At 40.4% G+C, this 19,941-nt stretch overlaps 2 protein-coding genes across 2 annotated transcripts in view; one reads left to right on the top strand and one right to left on the bottom strand.

Moving 5' to 3' along the window:
• LOC142943565 (glutamine-rich protein 2-like) overlaps positions 1-7,604 on the top strand; it is an 11,978-nt gene extending 4,374 nt beyond the window's left edge. Inside the window, exons 5-11 of the mRNA XM_076085148.1 lie at positions 16-81; positions 230-325; positions 719-892; positions 1,648-1,765; positions 1,968-2,076; positions 2,406-2,510; positions 3,676-7,604. Of these exons, the coding sequence (XP_075941263.1) occupies positions 16-81; positions 230-325; positions 719-892; positions 1,648-1,765; positions 1,968-2,076; positions 2,406-2,510; positions 3,676-3,803 (796 nt within the window). The 3' untranslated portion in view covers positions 3,804-7,604. The remainder of the gene's footprint in view (positions 1-15; positions 82-229; positions 326-718; positions 893-1,647; positions 1,766-1,967; positions 2,077-2,405; positions 2,511-3,675) is intronic.
• ubald2 (UBA-like domain containing 2) lies at positions 5,105-14,877 on the bottom strand. Its single transcript, XM_076085149.1, has 3 exons — positions 14,398-14,877; positions 9,304-9,360; positions 5,105-8,002 (listed from the first exon to the last, which is right to left on the bottom strand). Exons 1-3 carry the CDS (start codon positions 14,515-14,517, stop codon positions 7,655-7,657), a joined length of 525 nt encoding a protein of 174 aa, XP_075941264.1. The 5' UTR covers positions 14,518-14,877; the 3' UTR covers positions 5,105-7,654.
• Positions 14,878-19,941: the final 5,064 nt, after the last annotated feature.

The raw sequence follows: 19,941 nt of genomic DNA on the forward strand, positions 1-19,941 counted from the left end.
GTGTTGTATTTCCAGACAGCTGGTGGACAGATTTCACTGCCTCTCCTGTGACCGACCTGTAGTCATGCACACCCCCGGACAGTGAGTTCATACTGACATTATCACAATTTATCTCATGGTGATGTGTCCACAGATAAACATGTTTGCTGTTTATATTTCTAGTGTCCTTTTTAAATGTTATACCTTAACGTGTCTCTTATGTGCTCTCGTGTGTTTGTGGTGATAAAAGACATCTGAAGCTGCCGTCTTCTGGATTCCCCTCACACAAGTCCATCAGGCCGTTCACTGTGTACGCTCTGGAGCAGTTCAGACAGCACTACAGGAGGTGAGTCCCCCATCTGAGTCCCCTATCTGAGTCCTCTGTCTGAGTCCTCTGTCTGAGTCCTCTGTCTGAGTCTCTGTCTGAGTCCTCTGTCTGAGTCTCTGTCTGAGTCCTCTGTCTGAGTCCTCTGTCTGAGTCCTCTGTCTGAGTCCTCTGTCTGAGTCCTCTGTCTGAGTCTCTGTCTGAGTCCTCTGTCTGAGTCCTCTGTCTGAGTCCTCTGTTCACCAGGGGGCATCAGAGTCTCAAAGTAATTCACTTAAACTTTGTGTCTGTGGACGTTTCATGAAGGTGAACCTTCAACGTAGAACCCACATACATAGTCTGATCCTTCACACAGTCAGAGTATCTGGTAGTGTCTCAGTACCTGATCCGTAGTAAGCTGGTCTTCCGTCTCAGCCTGAAACCAGGAACCAACCGCCTCAACTACGAGGCCGCAGTCAGGAGACGGGAGCAGCTCCAGAGGAGCCACGCTGTGATGTGCAGCCAGATAGACAGCATGCATGGGACACCGAGACACGGGGACAGGACCGGCTGCTGCACCACCGCCGGGGAAAACCTGATCCAGACAAGGTAGGGAGGAGAGAGGAGAAAGGACAGGAAGGGAGGGCAGGAGGACAGAGGAAAGGACAGGGAGGAGAGAGGAGAGACCGGGAGGAGAGAGAGGAGAGACATGGAGAGAGAGAGAGGACAGGGAGGGAGGGGAGAGGAGGTTTGTGTTATTGTGTGACTCTTTTTTCAGATTCACAGAATAACATTTAAATGCAGAGTAACAGCTTTCATGCAGTTCCTGATCTCCCTGTTGCTCTCGTCCACATCTATAAATCTACTGCTGGTATCAGACTCTAGTGTCTCTCTCCTCATGTCAACATGTGAGGAGAGAGAGACACTAGAGTCTGGTATCAGACTCTAGTGTCTCTCTCCTCATGTCAACATGTGAGGAGAGAGACACTAGAGTCTGGTATCAGACTCTAGTGTCTCTCTCCTCATGTCAACATGTGAGGAGAGAGAGACACTAGAGTCTGGTATCAGACTCTAGTGTCTCTCTCCTCATGTCAACATGTGAGGAGAGAGACACTAGAGTCTGGTATCAGACTCTAGTGTCTCTCTCCTCATGTCAACATGTGAGGAGAGAGAGACACTAGAGTCTGGTATCAGACTCTAGTGTCTCTCTCCTCATGTCAACATGTGAGGAGAGAGACACTAGAGTCTGGTATCAGACTCTAGTGTCTCTCTCCTCATGTCAACATGTGAGGAGAGAGACACTAGAGTCTGGTATCAGACTCTAGTGTCTCTCCTCACGTCTTAACTTGTGTCTGACCGAGCAGCGAGCGGATCTCTGAGGGCTCACGGAGCTGCGGAGGGAGTCACACGCTCACCTCGACCAATCAGAGACGCACCGGCCTGAAGACCGTGAAGCACCAGAGCCAGATGGAGGTGGACCAGGTGGGACAGTGTTCATCCTCATCCTTATTCTCATGTCAAATATACATCAGAGCAAGAACAGTGACATGTTCTTCTATTATTCTACACACATAATGCCTCTCAGTCCTGGTTCTGAAAAGAAGAGAATGGGACAAACATCAATCAGATGTTATCAGCTGCTGTCTGCTAACCATTAACGTGTGTGTGCGTGTGCGTGTGTTAGTCGGAGGAGGTTGACATCATCGGATTGGACGGGCATATTTACAAGGGTCGCCTGAACACACCTGCCAGAAATACAGAAACTAAACTACCTACAATCTCTACCAAAGACGGTAAATGTATTCTACGGTTATGAAGTTGTTTTATATTGTTGTTGTTGTTGTTGTTGTTGTTGTTGTTGTTGTTGTTGTTGTTGTTGTTGTCATCTTCATTACTATAATATTCTGCGTAATGTGAAACATGAAGTGATTTCACACCAGCTGAAGCGTTCAGAGTCTCTGCCTGCTCTTTGCTGTTGAACATGATTCATGAGCAGAACAAATATCACTCAGTGATTTTGTCTGAGAGCTGTAAATGTTGAGGTGAGATACAGCCGCTGGGTTGTTGTTGTTGTTGTTGTTGTTAATCGCATGTTGTTGCCTCGTTCCTCTGATATCTGCAGGTAAAGCTAAAGACAAGACCAGGTGCTCTCTGCCCCAAAAACCCACCGCTTCTCCAGATGTTCATCACCCACTCAGTGTCAAGAGTGCTCAGTGCAGCCGCTCAAGTGAGTCTCTCACACACACACACACACAGACACAGACAGGTAAAGGTGTGACTCTCTCAGTATAAAGACGTTCAGTGTGCAGCGATATCTGTCTGAACAAGTCGACCTCCTGAACTCATCGCTGCTTCTTCAAAACAACAGACTACAGACGTCACACAGAGTTTTACTAGTCTGCCTCTTTTACTGTCACAGATCTTAAAGAGACAGTCGTGATGTCTAGAGGTGTGTTAGTGTGAGGTTCTTCTCCACAGCCAGTGTTCTACGACAGTCGATGGAGCAAAGTAATGTTCTGCTGTGACCGTATTTCAGACTCTTAAATACAATCTCTATGAACAGAAGGTTTTGCTGTGAGGAGCGTTGTGGTTTCCCGTTGCTCAAAGGTGATTGGTCAGTACTACGTGAGCTAAATGTAACCTGAGAAGCCCACTGTCCATCGCCTGACGGTGGTTCATCTTCTCATAAACTGACTACTTGTGAAACAATCTGGTCGTAGACGTCGTCTCTCGACTTCAGTCTCACATCTCAAGTCTCTAATCGGACTGTAAACAAGCAGCAGGAGGACGGATATCCACCGGGAACACTGAAAACCCAGAAATATAGAGCTTACCCCCAGAGGCTGGTCCATCTTCAGACCCGCTCACACGGTGCAGAGAAAGGCCCACCTCTTAAAGAATCAATACGATTTATATTTAGACTGCTTTCACCTCTTTACCTTGCTGTCTGAAGGGGAACTGAAGCAGTTGTCTATGTTCTCTTCATACACACCTGACTCCATTCACAACACACAGAAGTTACCATCGGTTACTTTGTGTTATTGTCTGACTCTCGAATCAGAGCTAATGTGGCGTCCACAGCAGTACATTCCTTTGTATGTGTATTTATATATATCTATAGATATAGATATATATATATATCTATATCTATAGATATGTATGTAGCAACGTCATCATGCAGAAACCTACATCAGGTCACGTATAATATCATTTTGACGCTAAAACATACGTACTTCAACCAAAATATGAATGTTGGGATTTAAATACATGAGGACCGTTACTGGGACGTCCCGCCCTTTAATGTGCATGTTATGTCTTTAAGTCTTTGTCCCAACTCAAAGCCAGTAAGTGTGAGTGACGGGGCTCTCGTCCTCTCGTCCTCTTCCTTCCAGCCTCCAGCAGCTCTGGGAGGGACTGGCCCGTGTCGGCTCTGGGCTGCACGTCTCAGAGCTCCGTCAGTCCTTCAGCAGCAGCAGAGAGCAGCTCAGAGCGGCACGCTGACGAGCCTCCCGGCCTGTAGGGGGCGACTCTCTGTCAGTGGTAAAGTTGTGCAGACCGAAGGTAAAGCAGCTTTCATCCTCTTATTGTTGTCATTGGATTCATTTGATTTGCTCCATGAATCACATGTCAAACAGTCCAGTGCTGTGACCTCGTGATGTTTCTATTGTTTCACTTTGATTCTCTGTGATCAGCCACTTTAAGTGTTGTTATTAAGAATAATATAATAACTATAATATGAAGCTTTTCAGTACCCGTATTAAATACTTGAATGAAGCCTGTAGTTACAATGTATGGACCCTTTCTACACTATAAGTCTGTTACTCTATATTGTTGTTATTATCAACGTGTTGGTCCGTCTCTTAATACCATCTGACTTCCTGTCTGTGTCTCTGAGCTCCGACCCCATTGGCTGCTACTGAAGACGTAAATCTTTAAAAACACAAACATATAGTTTCATCTTCAAACTTCATGTTAAAGTTTCAAACAAAGCGGAGTCAGAACGTGAAGTAAATACAGAACTTTAGTGTAATTCCTATAAATACTTATTACTGATGTATGAATCATTCAAATGTCGGAAGAGAAACATCCTCAGTGTGTTTAACGTCAGCTCTGTGTGGCAGGAGGCCATGACCCCGAGTGTTGCATCATGGGAGGAAGCAGCGGTAGACTTCCTGTTATCAGAAACATCAGGCCGAGAGCAGGAAGGACGTGCTGACGAGTAAAGATGAAAGGGTGGGGGCTTTACTTGGAAGTGCTCCAGATCACTTCCTGTCGTTGAAGAAGTTGGTTTTATGTCATGTGACTTTTTGTGGTCAATGTGTTGGTTCTGAAGTATTTTATTATGAAGACGGAGAGAATATTTACTCAAGTACTGTATTCTGAATCCTACTTTATCACAAGTATTCTCAGCTGTGCAGTAAAAGTACAGCAGTATTCTCAGCTGTGCAGTAAAAGTACAGCAGTATTGTTGTTTTACTTGAGTAAGATTTTGAAAGCAGGGAGTTATACTTGTACAGGAGTATTTGTACATTAAAGTAGTGGTACTTTTACTTCAGTAGTGTCTCTTTAAAGCTCCATGAGTCACTTCACTCTGTTTTTACAACCTCTCAGCTGCAGCTCATGATTCTCTTTGAGTCATTGAACGTAACTCCACACTAACTTCCTCTTTAGCGCCGCGGTGTCACGTCGGGACGCTCGGCATCGATCACACGCCGTCTGATGAGAAACAGCAGCTCCGACCACATCCTTCCTCCGCATGCAACGTAACAGAGCGACGCTTAGCTCCGACAGTAAAAACCAAAGAGATGAAACGACACAAACTTACATCATACCGTGTTTTTATTAAACGTATAAATACACATTTTCAACAGAGGAAATTAACATAAAGTCGTTCTCTACAAAAGAGCCGTGGATTGAGCCTCGGTAAGACCGGAGGAAAAGTTCAACAGAGAAGCTTCAGGCCGGTTTGAACGTTCGTCCGAAGACGGCCCGAGAAACCTGCAGCTGGTTCTCTAAACACCAGAACTCCTTTCACACGGAACCGTCACCACGCTGCTCCGTTTAAGACACGTTCAATGTACCGCTTCTACCGTTGACTTCCATTCATTTCAGTGAGGAGCGATGTAATCCACCACAGTGAACAATGTACCGCTTCTACCGTTGACTTCCATTCATTTCAGTGAGGATAAGACACAAAGTCTGCATTCATTTATACCTCAGAAAGTATTAGAAACTAAATGTACTCAAAGTATCAAAAGCAAAAGGAATCTTATTATAAAATATTGGATTATTTTCTGTTTACGTTGCAGCTGATTCTGATTTATCTTCTGAAAAATCTTTATCTGCAACTAATCTGTCAGACAAACATAGTGCAGTGAAAAGTACAATATGTCACATACTAATACTCAAGTAAAGTACTTTAGTTAATGTACTTAGTTACTTTACACCGCTGGAGGTAATCAGAGTAATGAAAACATAAACGAGTCATTTTAAAAAGTCAAAGATCATAAAAGTTGTGAAAATACTCGTTTTACATGATAAACTATATTTAGAGTTCTGACATGTTTCACTGTTTCACTTGATGAATAAAGATAATAAATAATAAAGACTTTATTGATGTCAGTTGGCCGTTAAAGGTGATTCTGTGAGGACGTTGTTCACCGTGATGGATTATGATCCCTGAACCTATAAACTCCTTAAAGACGTAAACAAACACCCGATGCTAAAGTATAATCTCATCTCCGATAGTGAAAACCTCAAACAGGAAATGGTTGATTGTCTGAGCGAAGAAATAAATGATGTAGAACGGGTTCCTCTTTGTGGAGAGAAGGTGACTTTAAACTGATGTTTTAGAACTAAAAGAGTCGTCTGGATCTGAAGCATCGCTCTTCTCTTTGAACTTAAACCGTTAAATCAGATTCAAATGAAATCGGATTAAAATGTGTCTTTTGGCTTTATTTACAAAAACTTGCCTCATTATCAACAAACAGGAAATCAATCCTCTTCATAAGGAAATTTTAAAAAAAAATTCATAACAAAAACATCTCTTCAAATTATTGCCGTTCCACCAAACCCATCCATCATATTTAGACTTTATACTCTTTATATATTCACCTCTGGATGAAATTATATTCCGTCGGCTGCAAAAAAACTAAAATATGTAATTTATCTTTGATCCAGGAAGTCAGAAATATAACAATATAATAATCTTTTTGTATATAAACTATAAAATAATGTGAATCTATTCAAATAGAGAGCCGACGTGAATGTTATTATCTTCCATTCAAAGCTTCTCTTGAGGTTTTTAATGTCCGTCCGTATACTTTATGAGTCATTGCCCGAAACAAATCTTCAACAAAAGCCTGAATATGAATGAAGTGCTTCATCGGAATAAATGACTCTTTTTATTAAAGTAAATTCTTTCGTGAATAGAACTCGTTCACTCAGACAAAATATAATTTTTTAAAAAGCTAAACTACAAATCTGGATTAAAGTATTTTGTTGGATGAAAAGATATTAATTTTATAAATGTTACATTTATCGTGTATAATGTAAACTGATCATCTGATACTCTTTAAAAGAAGCTTCCAACGAGTAATTGTTTCTTTGATTACCGTTTCTATTGTTATTTCATCAGTAGTTGTTTCTAGCTGCCTTTAACGGACACAGACATGGGAGCTGTAGTTTCTTTGTCTGCTCACTAAAGAAGTTGTAGTTTCACTTTGTTTCAGTCGGAGCTGAATTATAGATTAGACGTCTAGAGGATCAGAGGCTGGACAGGAAGTGATGTCATGACTCTGCCTCTCTATGACGTCGCTCACATTAAAACACAGACGCAGCCATCTTTGTTTGGATCAGAGGAAAATAATTTAAAAAATGTTTATGAGCAGCAGAGAGAATATTTTCTCATCCAGGTCTTTAAAATGTTTTAATGTTTGTGCCTCAGACGTCGAGGATCAGGTTCATGGCTGAAGATGAAACTCTATGATCACCTCTGACCGTCTGAGGCCGTCTCACCCTCAACCCCGTCTCACCCTCAACCCCGTCTCACCCTCAAACCCGTCTCACCCTCAACCCCTCCGTTTGTTTATCTGCTGGTTTCTGAACGAGAGAAGAAGAGTTTGAGAACCATTGATCGCTCTGCTGGGTCTGTTTGAGCTGATGATGAAGACCAGAGACTGAGTCATGTTGCTCATCATCATCATTATCCGTTCTTCCTCAGCTTGTATATCTAGTGATGAAGAGTCTCCTGCTGAGTCTTCACTAGAAAACACAGAGAGGAAAACAGTCTTTTTTTCACTTCCTCTCATTCCACCCATGACCCCCCCCCCCCTTCCCCCCTAACACCCCCCCGCTCCTCGCTGCTCCACCTCATCTCTGGCCGTGGAGCGCCGACACGACGGGGGCCTGCGGGGCCCCGCTGGGCTGGGAGCCCCCGGGGGGCCACATGGGCGTCTGCTGCAGGTGGTGGTGGTGGTGGTGGAGGAAGTGGTGGTGGTGCATGTGGTGGCCCGTGGGCGAGGACGGGGGCAGCCAGGCCGGCTGGTGACCCGGGGGGGAGGAGGCCCAGAAGGAGGGGGGGGCCGGGGGGGAGCAGGCCATAGACGCTGCCTGAGAGGAGGCGGAGCCTCCGGAGTCTGACGCCCGCAGCTTAGAGAACATGGTGATGGTGTCCGGGAAGTTAGGGGGCGTGGCCGGAGTGTTTCTGGGGGTGCACATCTGAGGGACGGACACAAGAAGAAGAATGAACAGGAAGTAGTTTCTAAAATAAATAAATCTCACGATGACGTCGACGTCTTTCATGTTTAGAATCATTTCAGCTTCTGAGAGTTCGTCCTTCAGTTTTATTTTATTTATTAAATCTACTGGAGATTATCTCTTCACTGATTGATCAACGTTTGGTTTTTAAGTTTTACTTATATTTGATCAGATTATTTCCTCTTTTGTGACCGTTTTATTTATAATAAAGATTTATAAAACAAACGGCTCAGAACTCTATCATTAAAGTGTTGATAAGAATAAAACAACCTAAAGCCTTTAAAATATGCATGTTGTTAAAGCAGAAAATAACACAATAATTTCATATCTATATTGTTGAGTTTGTGTTTTTACAGAATATTTAAACACTGACTTCTGATAAATAATCAGTGATGTGAGTAATATATATCCATATATGAATATATATGGATATATATTGTTATATATATTGATATATTACACAGCCCTAGGTTTAACAGATCTAACTGAGGACGTTAAACACACACTCGTTAAAACATTTCTCCCTAAAAGAAGAACTATAATTAATCAACACCCAAAGTGCAATTTTATTATTTCAGTTTTATTTCAGCTTCCCGTCTCAACACTTCTTTGTCACTGTTGATGTTTTTAATGTGTTCTTCTGCTGCGATGCTTCACTCTGTTCTATGAGATCAATGAAGTTCACATGTTGCTGGTTTGTGATCAACGTGATTTATTAGATTTACTTTCCTCTTCATCTCAACAAAGCCATCAATCAAAGTGATCAGAATCTGATGATATTAATAATAAACACGTCTGATAAACAAATGAACGAGTGACTCATCGCTTCCTGTTCGGCTCCTCAGGGAGTTCAGTCTGCTCCTCTGAGTACTGATGTATACAGTAGTACTACTGCTGTATACTACTGTTTGCTGTAGTATCACTGCTGTACACAGCAGTGATACTACAGCAACACTGACTCTTTTGTCCGTGCTCATGTTGGGACATCAGAGCCTCGGGCCAGATGATGTCATCTAGCTGCACCCAAAATGAAAACAAACCTCTGACACACACACACACACACACACACACACACACACACACACACACACACACACACACACACACACACACACACACACACACACACACACACACACACACACACACACACACACACACACACACACACACACACACACACACACACACACACACACACACACACACTCCCTTGGTCCAGTACCGAGTCTGAGACCAGGTTTGGGGGGTCATGGACTTACCATCTGGTGGTGGTGTGTGGGGATGTTGGCCTCCTGGAAGAAGGAGCTTAAAGCCGTCTGCAGAGAGAGAAACATTATGATTTATTTAAATTAAAAACCAACGACATCTACGAGTACAGAAGTCAAACATTCGTCTTTCAGCCCCTCAGACCTCAGAGACGAGGACCTGGTCTCGGGGGTGAAGTCTGACAACGTTTGGCTCATTTTTCTCTCAATAATCAAACTGAAATAAATATGAAACGATTCATCAAACTGATGATTTATGAACTATTATTAACACATGAATCATTTATTTTTTAACAGTCAAAAGATATTTAGTTAAACATCAGAGAAGAGAAAGAAAACCAGCAGACATTTGAGAAGCTTCAAGAAATACTTAAATTAAATTATCAATAATAAAGTTACAGAATAGTTTTCAAAAGTTAGCAAAGTTTCTGTTAGAAAAATTTAAACAATAAACTTCTTTCTCAACAAAGATGAAATTATTGACATGAAATAAATGTACAATTTTATATATTGTTTTGGTATCTTTTTGAAACAAAAAAAGTAAAATAAAATCTATGATATTTACTAAATTAACGAGAAACGATTTGTTCATTCACAGGAAAATAATCAACTTCTACTTTTAATTACATGAATTAATCTTTGACAAACGTTTCCAGCTTCTAAAAAATGAGAACGATGAGCTTGTCTTTGGTTTGTGAGATACTATGTAAATATATTATTATTATTATTATATCTGAAGACGTTTCCTTGGACTCTTCACCAGTAAACTGATAAAATAAAGACGTATTAATGATAATAATGATTATTTTCAGCCCTGCTGGAGGAAGAAACACGATGAAGAGTAACAGCAGCTGTCATGGCCGCCGCTCTGCACCAACAAGGAGACGAGTTGTTAAACAGAAACATGTCGTTTTTACTCGTCTCTACTATGAGAGTCCTGTTGGTCCTGGAGGGTGTTTTATGTCTTTTTAAAGTCTCTCGTTGGAGGTGAAGCTGAAAACTGAAGGAGTCGTTAACGAAACGCTGACACGTGACTTCTCTTCACTGGAGGCCTCTTTTCTCACCAACACTTCAATGAATGCTGTGGTTTCCTCCCCCCTTCCTCCTCCCCCCAGTCTGGTTGTTTGACAACAGCAGCAGCGCAGCAGGAATGTCTGCCGTCCAACGTGACCCACATCTCAAAGAGCTCTGCTGCTTTTGTGTTGAGTCCACGCTGATCTCAGGTCAGTTCTCAGGACCTGCTGCTGTAAAACCAGCGTTTCTCTCTGCCGGAGGTTTGATTCCCCTAGTAGAGACGTAACAACACTACGGTGGAGTGCTAATTCTTCTTTGACCTTGGTGTGTCGGATGTTTTCACGTTCAAAACAGATTAAAGAGTCGTTCTGCGAACATCAGTGATGAAAGTGTAAAGTTAAACGACTGTAAAGTTTAACAATTGTAAAGCTAAACGAGTGTAAAGTTAAACGACTGTAGAGTTAAACAACTGTAAAGTTAAACGAGTGTAAAGTTAAATGACTGAAGTTAAACGAGTGTAAAGTTAAATGACTGAAGTTAAACGAGTGTAAAGTTAAACGACTGTAAAGTTAAACGAGTGCAAATTTAACGAGCGCAAATTTAAACGAGCGCAAAGTTAAACGAGCGTAAAGTTAAACAACTGAAATTAAACAAGTGTAAAGTTAAACGTTTTAAGTATTTATTTCTCAAACATCCGGTATTTTGGTGAAGGATATTTCTCTTCATCATCAGGTTCCTTGTCACCTGATGGCTCCGCCCATCTGCTCACCTGTGTCGCATTCTAATCAGCCTCTCAGTTCAAATACAGACCCAGGTCCCTTCACTCCCTGTCAGACCATCAGCGATGCCCACCCTGGACCTGGACCCAAACCTGGAGCCACCAGCCTGTGAGCTTCCTGTTGGCTGAATTCATTTTGTTTACGTACTGAGAAACATACGAGTTTAATTCTCCGTTAGTTAAAATACTGACTGTAGTTCAGATCCTCCTGTTTATTTACCAGACGGCGGTCTGATTTCTGTCTCGATCATAAAAGAAAGATCTCCGTTTATTTGTTGTGAGGTTTCACACTCGTCTGTTTTAAACACAACTCTCTCATTCAGTCCAATAATATCAAATCATTGAGGGAGAAAAGACACCAAATATCCGCTTCCTGCTCTTTTCGTTTCTGTTTTACATCTTCAAGACATTTCAAGACGTCACTTATTAAATGGAGAATATATGTAATAGTCGTCCTTGTAAATAACTGCATTTATTAAACATACAGAGCTCACTGGAGGAGGAAGGCAGTTCAACTTTTGTACTTTCAGTTTCTTATTTCTGAGAGCGCTCCTTTATGTTTCAGTTGAAAGAACGTTACGGGATTACGGGATATGTTCCATTTTAATTTCACATTCAAATAGCTTTTGTCCCAAATCCAAAGATGTTCAGTGTGATGTGTGACAAAGAAGCCGTTTGTCTCTTTAGCTTTAAGAATAATCAACAGATGATCTCAATAATTACTGATTCATGTTCTGTTGGTTCGACCTCTGTCATTCCTATTCTTCCTCTTACTATTCCTCCTCTTCCTCCTCAGCAGGTTTGAGGAGCAGAACCATCTGTTCAACAGCCCGGAGATAATATTTCAGCCAGAGGTCAGCTGACATGAACATGAACTGAGGAGAACAGCTGCAGCGATTTAGTTTATAAACTATTAAATTAACCAGAAACTATTTTGATAATCGGTTTAAGTAGTTTAGGAAGAAATAAAAAGTCCAGTTCTTTAAATGTGAATGTTCTGGTTTCTGTGACAGTGAACAAAAGGAGACATTAGAGGACGTCGTCTTCTTTAGGAGACACTTTAACATTTTAATAAACCAAATAACTAATTAAAGTTGATAATCTCTTTTGTCTTTCAATTTAAAAATGGTGAAATCAGTTTCCCAAATTAGTTCAAAAACCTTGTTTTGTCAGATTAACAAAACCTGAATAACATCAGTTTACTTTCATATTAAAGACACAAAAGCAGAGAATAGACAGATTAAAAACACTGTTTATGATCATGCTTCTCAATCAGTCCATAAATAATCACATTTGACCTCTTATATCTTGTAAAGTTACCAACAACTAAAATAATCCAGAGGTTTTAAAAGTTAAGTGTTCCGTTGTATAACACGAGGAGATAAATGTGACTACAGGATTGTTTTTAGCAGACAGGAATCCGTTCTTTATCCTGTGAGATTTGATCTGAACAAACAAGCCGGACCTGAACTTTATCATCATGAGTAATGGAAGAGAACGTGTCATCAGGTCTGACGAGATGCATCAATGACCAGAAAACAATGGGGCTGTTCGTGTTCCCAGGGTTCTGATTGGAAGAGATTTTATTTATTTATATATATATATAAATATATATTAGTTCAAACAGACTGAAGGACGTTTCAGATTTTAATGTCTAAATGTTATCGGCTAAAGTCAAAAAAGTTGTTCAGGCCGCAAATGTGAGGGCGTCGGTTTAAAGTCTAAAATGTTTTAAGTTAAGAGTTAAACATCAGCAGACTGAGCTGGAGGTGATTTCAACATGTTGACATTAGAGTAAAAACCCTGCTGAGCTCTAAAGGACGGACCAGGACCAGGATACGCTTCCTCAACAACAACCCAGAAGGGACCATCGTGTTTTAATAGAAGCTGCTATCTATGGAAGGCAATAAGATGAAAAAATATCCTGTAAATCATTATAAAGATACAATAAAGACTTAGTGTCTCGTAATAAAGACTTAGTGTCTCGTAATAAAGACTTCGTGTCTCGTAATAAAGACTTAGTGTCTCGTAATAAAGACTTCGTGTCTCGTAATAAAGACTTCGTGTCTCGTAATAAAGACTTAGTGTCTCGTAATAAAGACTTAGTGTCTCGTAATAAAGACTTCGTGTCTCGTAATAAAGACTTCGTGTCTCGTAATAAAGACTTAGTATCTCGTAATAAAGACTTAGTATCTCGTAATAAAGACTTAGTATCTCGTAATAAAGACTTAGTATCTCGTAATAAAGACTTCGTATCTCGTAATAAAGACTTAGTATCTCGTAATAAAGACTTAGTATCTCGTAACAAAGACTTAGTATCTCGTAACAAAGACTTAGTATCTCGTAACAAAGACTTAGTATCTCGTAATAAAGACTTAGTATCTCGTAATAAAGACTTAGTATCTCGTAATAAAGACTTAGTATCTCAAAATAAAGACTTAGTATCTCATAATAAACTTAGTATCTCAAAATAAAGACTTAGTATCTGATAATAAAGACTTAGTATCTCAAAATAAAGACTTAGTATCTGATAATAAAGACTTAGTATCTGATAATAAAGACTTAGTATCTGAAAATAAAGACATAGTATCTCATAATAAAGACTTAGTATCTCATAATAAAGACTTAGTATCTGATAATAAAGACTTAGTATCTGAAAATAAAGACATAGTATCTCATAATAAAGACTTAGTATCTCATAATAAAGACTTAGTATCTCATACTAAAGATTTAGTATCTCGTAATAAAGACTTAGTATCTCAAAATAAAGACTTAGTATCTCAAAATAAAGACTTAGTATCTCATAATAAAGACTTAGTATCTAGATCTCAAAACAATGACGTAATACTTTTTTTACGTCACATTGTCAGAAATGGGCGTCCATACATTTAATGTCATTCTAAGATGACATTGACCCCCAAGGGCCATCCAAACCCTGAAAACAGCCAAAGCACAAACCCCGAGAACATACAAACCTGAGAACATCCTCTCCCAAAACAAACATCTAGCTTTGAGTGTCCATCATGTCTCTATAGAGGATGCTAGCAGCTAGGCTAACAACAACTAGCTTGGCAATGACACGGTGGATTCCTGTCGAGAATGTAAACAACAAAAAAACGGAGCACCACGTCCTCAGTGCTGCTAGCTTAGCTTATGTTAGCTTACAGGAGCGCGTGGTGGTAAAAACAGGACTTAAAACACTCACGAGGAGTCGATCTAAACGTGTGAACAGCTCGCGCACACTACTAAGAAGATCGAATGAAGGGTGAAGATAAGATAAACACGGTCCTCCTCACCTCAAACTGCCAGTGGGCCGCTTGCAGGAGCTGCTTCGCCTGATCCGCGGCGCATCCAGCAGTCAAAACAAACTGGTTGATCATGACCTGATGTCTCAGTTCGTCCATATTCACCGACATGACCGCTGCTGCTCCGCAACACGCACGTTGCTTTAATAAAAATATAATAATAAAATAAAATGGTCGCAAAGATTCGACGCCTCTGAGCCCGTTAAAGCCCCTGTCCTCCCTGTCCGTCTCCCTCCGCAGACCTCTCGAAGCAGCAGCAACAACAATATTTTCATGTCGTCACCAACAACAAAGAGCAGCGCGCTTTCGGATTGGTCGGCTGCGGAGCGAGACGGTAAACTAGCTGGAAGCGCTTCTTCTTCTTCTTCTTCTTTTTTGAGGTTTGTTGGCAAACAATAAATTGGCGGAATTACCGCCACCAGCAGGTCTGGAGTGTGGATCAGGATGTCTAGTACTTGTACGTTAAATAAAACAACTGGCTCATGTTTAGCTGGAAGCGCTGATTGGCTGAAGCGTTTAAGCTTACTTTGGTGCGATTGTGTTAACTCCTCAGAGACACTTCCGATGGGCGGAGTCAAGCGGGATTCTCAGGCGGTAACAACGCAACGTACCCGCCCCCCGTGGTTGTCCCGGTGGATTGTCCACGTTCGTAATGCCGTGTTCACACCAAACGAATTCGCCGCAAATTCGCGTCAATCGCGCCGCCGGTCTCGCCGAGGACTATTTGTGTTCATTCGCGCTTGATGCGCCGGAGAGGGGGCGTGGCTTATCGCCCTGAAAGCCGTTCAACTGTCCGCCATTAACCATGAAAAAAATAACCTGTATTTCTGCTTAGTACGTGTTGTGGAAGTCACAGATATCCCGGGAAACTAAACGCCGTCATGTCTGGTTCATAACATTGTCCAGAGGAGCTCCGTAGATTTTATCGAGCTGTATTCACTGTGTCTAGTGAGCCACAGGTCGCTGTTTACTACAGCTGTATGAACACAACATAAACTGATCTGGCTGTGATTTAACGGCAATAAACCGACAAAAAGGGACTCTAAAATAACTACGTAATGATGCCGATTTGTAGGCTACTTGTCTTCTCAATGGAGCTCGGATGGATCGGTGCTAGGCTATGCTAACATTGTAGCAGCTCCACCAACACTCAATAACGTCATGTAGACGTAAATACGGCAGCGTCTATTCATTGTTTGTACCATATGGTTTACACACACACACATATACACATAGTCCGGTCTCTATTGATATGAGGTATCGTAGAGCTCTGGGTGAACACACACGGCTACAGGATTTATTTCCTGATTCAACAACGGCAGGAAGTCAGTGACAGGGGAAGCAACTCAACGCTGATAGGCTATCGCGCCAAAGCGTCACGCGAATATTTCGCCGAAGTTGAAAAATTTCAACTCATGCGTTTGGGGCGATCCATCGCGCCGCGCCATCGCAAATTCGCGTTTGGTGTGAACGCACTGACGTCATTTGTTTGAGTGGATATCTGGTGAATCCACAGAGCTGATTGGCTGCTTCGTTTGGCAGGTATGCAAACTGTACTATACTTATGTTATATTTGATTATTATTAATTCATTTCCATACTATATCCCATACTGTATTATATTATATCATGTTAATGTCATATTCCATTGAATATATAATATATATATTTTTAAATCTAAAATATATTTTCTATTACACACCAGTAAAAGTAAAATAAAACCTGGCAGGAAGCTGCAGGATTAATATAAACGTAGTAGATCTATTTCTCATGAGGGACATGTGTGGGACGTCCTGAGGACAGATGGGACCAGAACAGTCTCCTCCTCATGTGAGTGAATAATTCAGCTCATCTATTATGTATCATGGAGCTGATCACACAATCCTCCTCACTGTGTGTTTAACCCTTTAACTTCAGTCTGTAAGGTCTAAATACGGTCTGTGTTTAACTTCAGTCTGTAAGGTCTAAATACGGTCTGTGTTTAACCCTTTAACTTCAGTCTGTAAGGTCTAAATACTGTCTGTTCGGTTCACTGGTGGAGGAAGTATTCAGATCCTTTACTAAGAGTATTTGTACTGTGTGGTATTAGTGCTTTTACCATGTAAATGTATGTATATTAGTTTTTTAAACATTCGGTACTGCTGCATATATACTATGTGGTTTTAGTAGTTATGATACCAAATAATATCTTTGAATGCACAAAAAAATGTATGAGTTCAATGTTATAATGTAAAATAACTAAACAATGTGAATCAAACAGAACGTGGGCATTAACATGAATCTGGCGCCCTCTTGTGTCCACATGGAGCATTACCTGTGAACACATCCAGCTTCACTAGAGTTACACTTTAAAGAATTATAACTAATTCTATGAAAGATTTCAATTAATTCTTGTGTTCCTTCTATAATATCAGGTGTTTATAAAGTCAGTAAGTCATTGTATTAAAAAATGATCTTATAACTTTCTACCACTGTGTTATTCTGTTCATTAAACAGGCTGAACGTTATTTTAAATTATGAATCAACAGACTTTAACTTGCTGAAGTCCTCAGAACAAATGTTTTGACTGTAAATTTAAATAATCTTTGGATGAAGCAAACAAACTGAGATTATTGTTTATAACAGAAGTTATTGATTCCATTGATCGGAGCTGATAAACTCTCAGGTTTGTCCACCTGTGTGATGTATTTACATATAAACTGGTTCAAATAATTTTATGTTAAGTGATTTTATTCAACGTTTAAGTCATTTTCTAATACAAATGTTAGTTACAGTAATTTAATATTTGAGCCTCTGATTATTTTCCTTCTTCTGGTTCTAAGTTTAAGTCCTGGAGGATTTATAGAATCAACAGAGACACTTTGTTGATTCATATTTCTGTTTTTCTTTCATTTGTTTTGTCAATATTAGTTCTAGTTTTTCTTTTTTAAAGAAGATGGAGCTGAATTTACAGAACACTTGCAATATGTCAGACGTATAAAGTTTTCCATTTGTGCGTGATAAAATAATAAAAAAATACTTTTCTGTCTGAGTCAAGTCCACCATCGGACCTGTCTCTCTGTAATCTGTCTCCATCCCTGTCTGTCTGAGGACTCTGTCTGTCTGTCTGTCTCGTCTCCAGAGTGTTGTGATCAGAAACACAATGAAGACCAGTTTCCTCCGGCTGACTTTACTGGTTTCTCTGGTTCCATCATGTCGCTACATCAAACTGGAGGACAGTACTTTGAAAAGTACTACTGGACATGGAGTACAAGCCTGCATGTCTTTTCTGGACGTGTGGATTTCATGTTTGTTTTAAAAGTACTATTGTATTCTCAGCTCCGTGCAGTAAAAGTACAGCAGTATTGTACTTTCATACTTTTACTTCCCTCCATATATTTGACAGTTTTAGTTACTTTACATACGATCGTCTTATAAAACAAATGAAACGTAGTTAAAGCATACATGTTGATTTATCAGTAGTAATAGTACAATAATAATAATAATATAATTCTTTGTTGCTTTGTACCTCAGTGGGATTCTGAATGTATTGTTACTTGTAATGGAGTATTTGTACGTCACTGTATTACTTTTACCGAAGTAGAAAATCTGAATACTGCAAATATGTCAACAGTTAGAGTTGATAGAAAATATAGAATTAATACAACCATAATAAAAGTAACAGTAACAATTATAATACAATATTTAATAATTGAAATATCACAAATGATAATATATTATAAAGTCATAAAATGATGGATCTCCTTTATAAAATATAAAACACCATCTGTTTCCTGTTTGAAGCTTTACAATGTTTGAAAAACTAGAAGTTCAGAAATTGTCGGTGAATGTGTTCAAATGTATTTTATATTTTAAAAGAAATGATGTTAAATAGAAAAACATAATTTCACTGTTTCTCTCTTTTTTATTTCAGCGAATGTTTTAAGTTTCAATAGACGATCCAGACTGACTTCTTCTTCTTCTTCTTCTTCTTCTTCTTCTTCTTCTATTGTAATATCTGCACACCTTTTATTCTGAAAGGAGACCTCCAGAACGTTCAGTGGATGAAACTCACCTGTTTCTCTCTTTCACATCAGTGTGTGTGTGTGAGTGTGTGAGTGTGAGTGTGTGAGCAGGTGTTGGACACAACGCTCCACGTTAGGACTAGAGTGAAGAGGACGTTTTTATTGCTTTACAGTCTTTGAGAGGCCTCAGGAAACACACACACATACACACACTAACACACCGATCAGGGGTCACAGCTTTTTGTTTGGCCCCTCTGTCCCATGAACTAAAGCACACACACACACACACACACACACACACAGTTACATAAACACAAACTCTGGAAATAAAAGTCCTGTTTTTAAAATCCTGCATGGAGCAGAAAGTACTGTATAGTATTCTGAGCGTCATGCAGTAAAAGTACACAAGTATCGCCGGCTTCATGCAGTAAAAGTACAGTAGTATTTTCAGCTCAATGCAGTAAAGGTATATAAATATATATATATATAGTTCAATTGCTGTAGAATTGAAGTAATCCTCCGTTTGCTCCAGTCAAAAGGCAAATGTTGGGTCCGCGGCCTCAGCTTGAGAACCCTTCTGGCAGCAGCATCAGTTGACTTGAGCGTGATTAAAAATGAGGCGCCATGGAAACCAGCGGACCAATGGAGGCCCGGGAAGCTGTTTACAGGGGGGGGGGGGGGGGGTCGTTTCTACGGTAACCGGACAAACCTCCTGCACCAGGTATTAAACCGACTCCTCCGACCGGGAGTCCCGAGACCGAGCACCGTCCGCAGGACCTCATCCTCCTCTTCTTCACTCTTCCTCTGGTGCTTTTTACGCAGTCCGAGTCTGATCGATCAGGATTACAAATAAAGTGTCGACTCAACGTCACAGCGGACAGAAAGGTGAGTTCAACTTTATTATAACAGGCTTTTATTTTATTTACATCCGGGCAATAACACGTTTTAAAATAATAATATATTGCACTGCACTTGTAAGCATATTATTTTATATAAATATATAATTACATTTCCCCGCGGTGGGACTAATAAAGGTTTAATTTAACTTAAATAATCAGCATTTTTATATTTGTCTTAATTAATGTTCTAAATATGCGGATTTTACGCGTAAAACGTCCTAAATGTGCAAATGTCCTCAAAACGACGCACATTTCATCTAAATTATAATAACACAATTTGATAGTCGTTTTTTTTAAACTTTTCTTTAACAATGTAATACATGTATTTGTATTTAAAGCCCGCAGATTAGCGTTAGTAATGACGTGCACTCTTTTCATGCGTAAAGTGCGCAACACACTTGTTCAGGAAAGTTCTGAGACTCGGAGACAGAACAGACTTTTAGATTCTCACTTTTCTTTTAACCACCTGTTCTCATCAGACCTGCAGGTGACGGACTCACCTGTGGATTTACCCACCTGCTCGTTACGCACACACTGAGGCTCTGTTTTTAAATCGGGCCGCTCATTGTTCCGCTCTTTCACAATTATTGTCGGCTGTTTGTCTCCGGTCCTGTCAGGCGGTGGCAGGGTGGA

Source organism: Anarhichas minor, unplaced genomic scaffold (genome assembly GCF_050575085.1).
Source record: "Anarhichas minor isolate MPS153535 unplaced genomic scaffold, ASM5057508v1 ptg000140l, whole genome shotgun sequence".
NCBI lineage: Eukaryota > Metazoa > Chordata > Actinopteri > Perciformes > Anarhichadidae > Anarhichas > Anarhichas minor.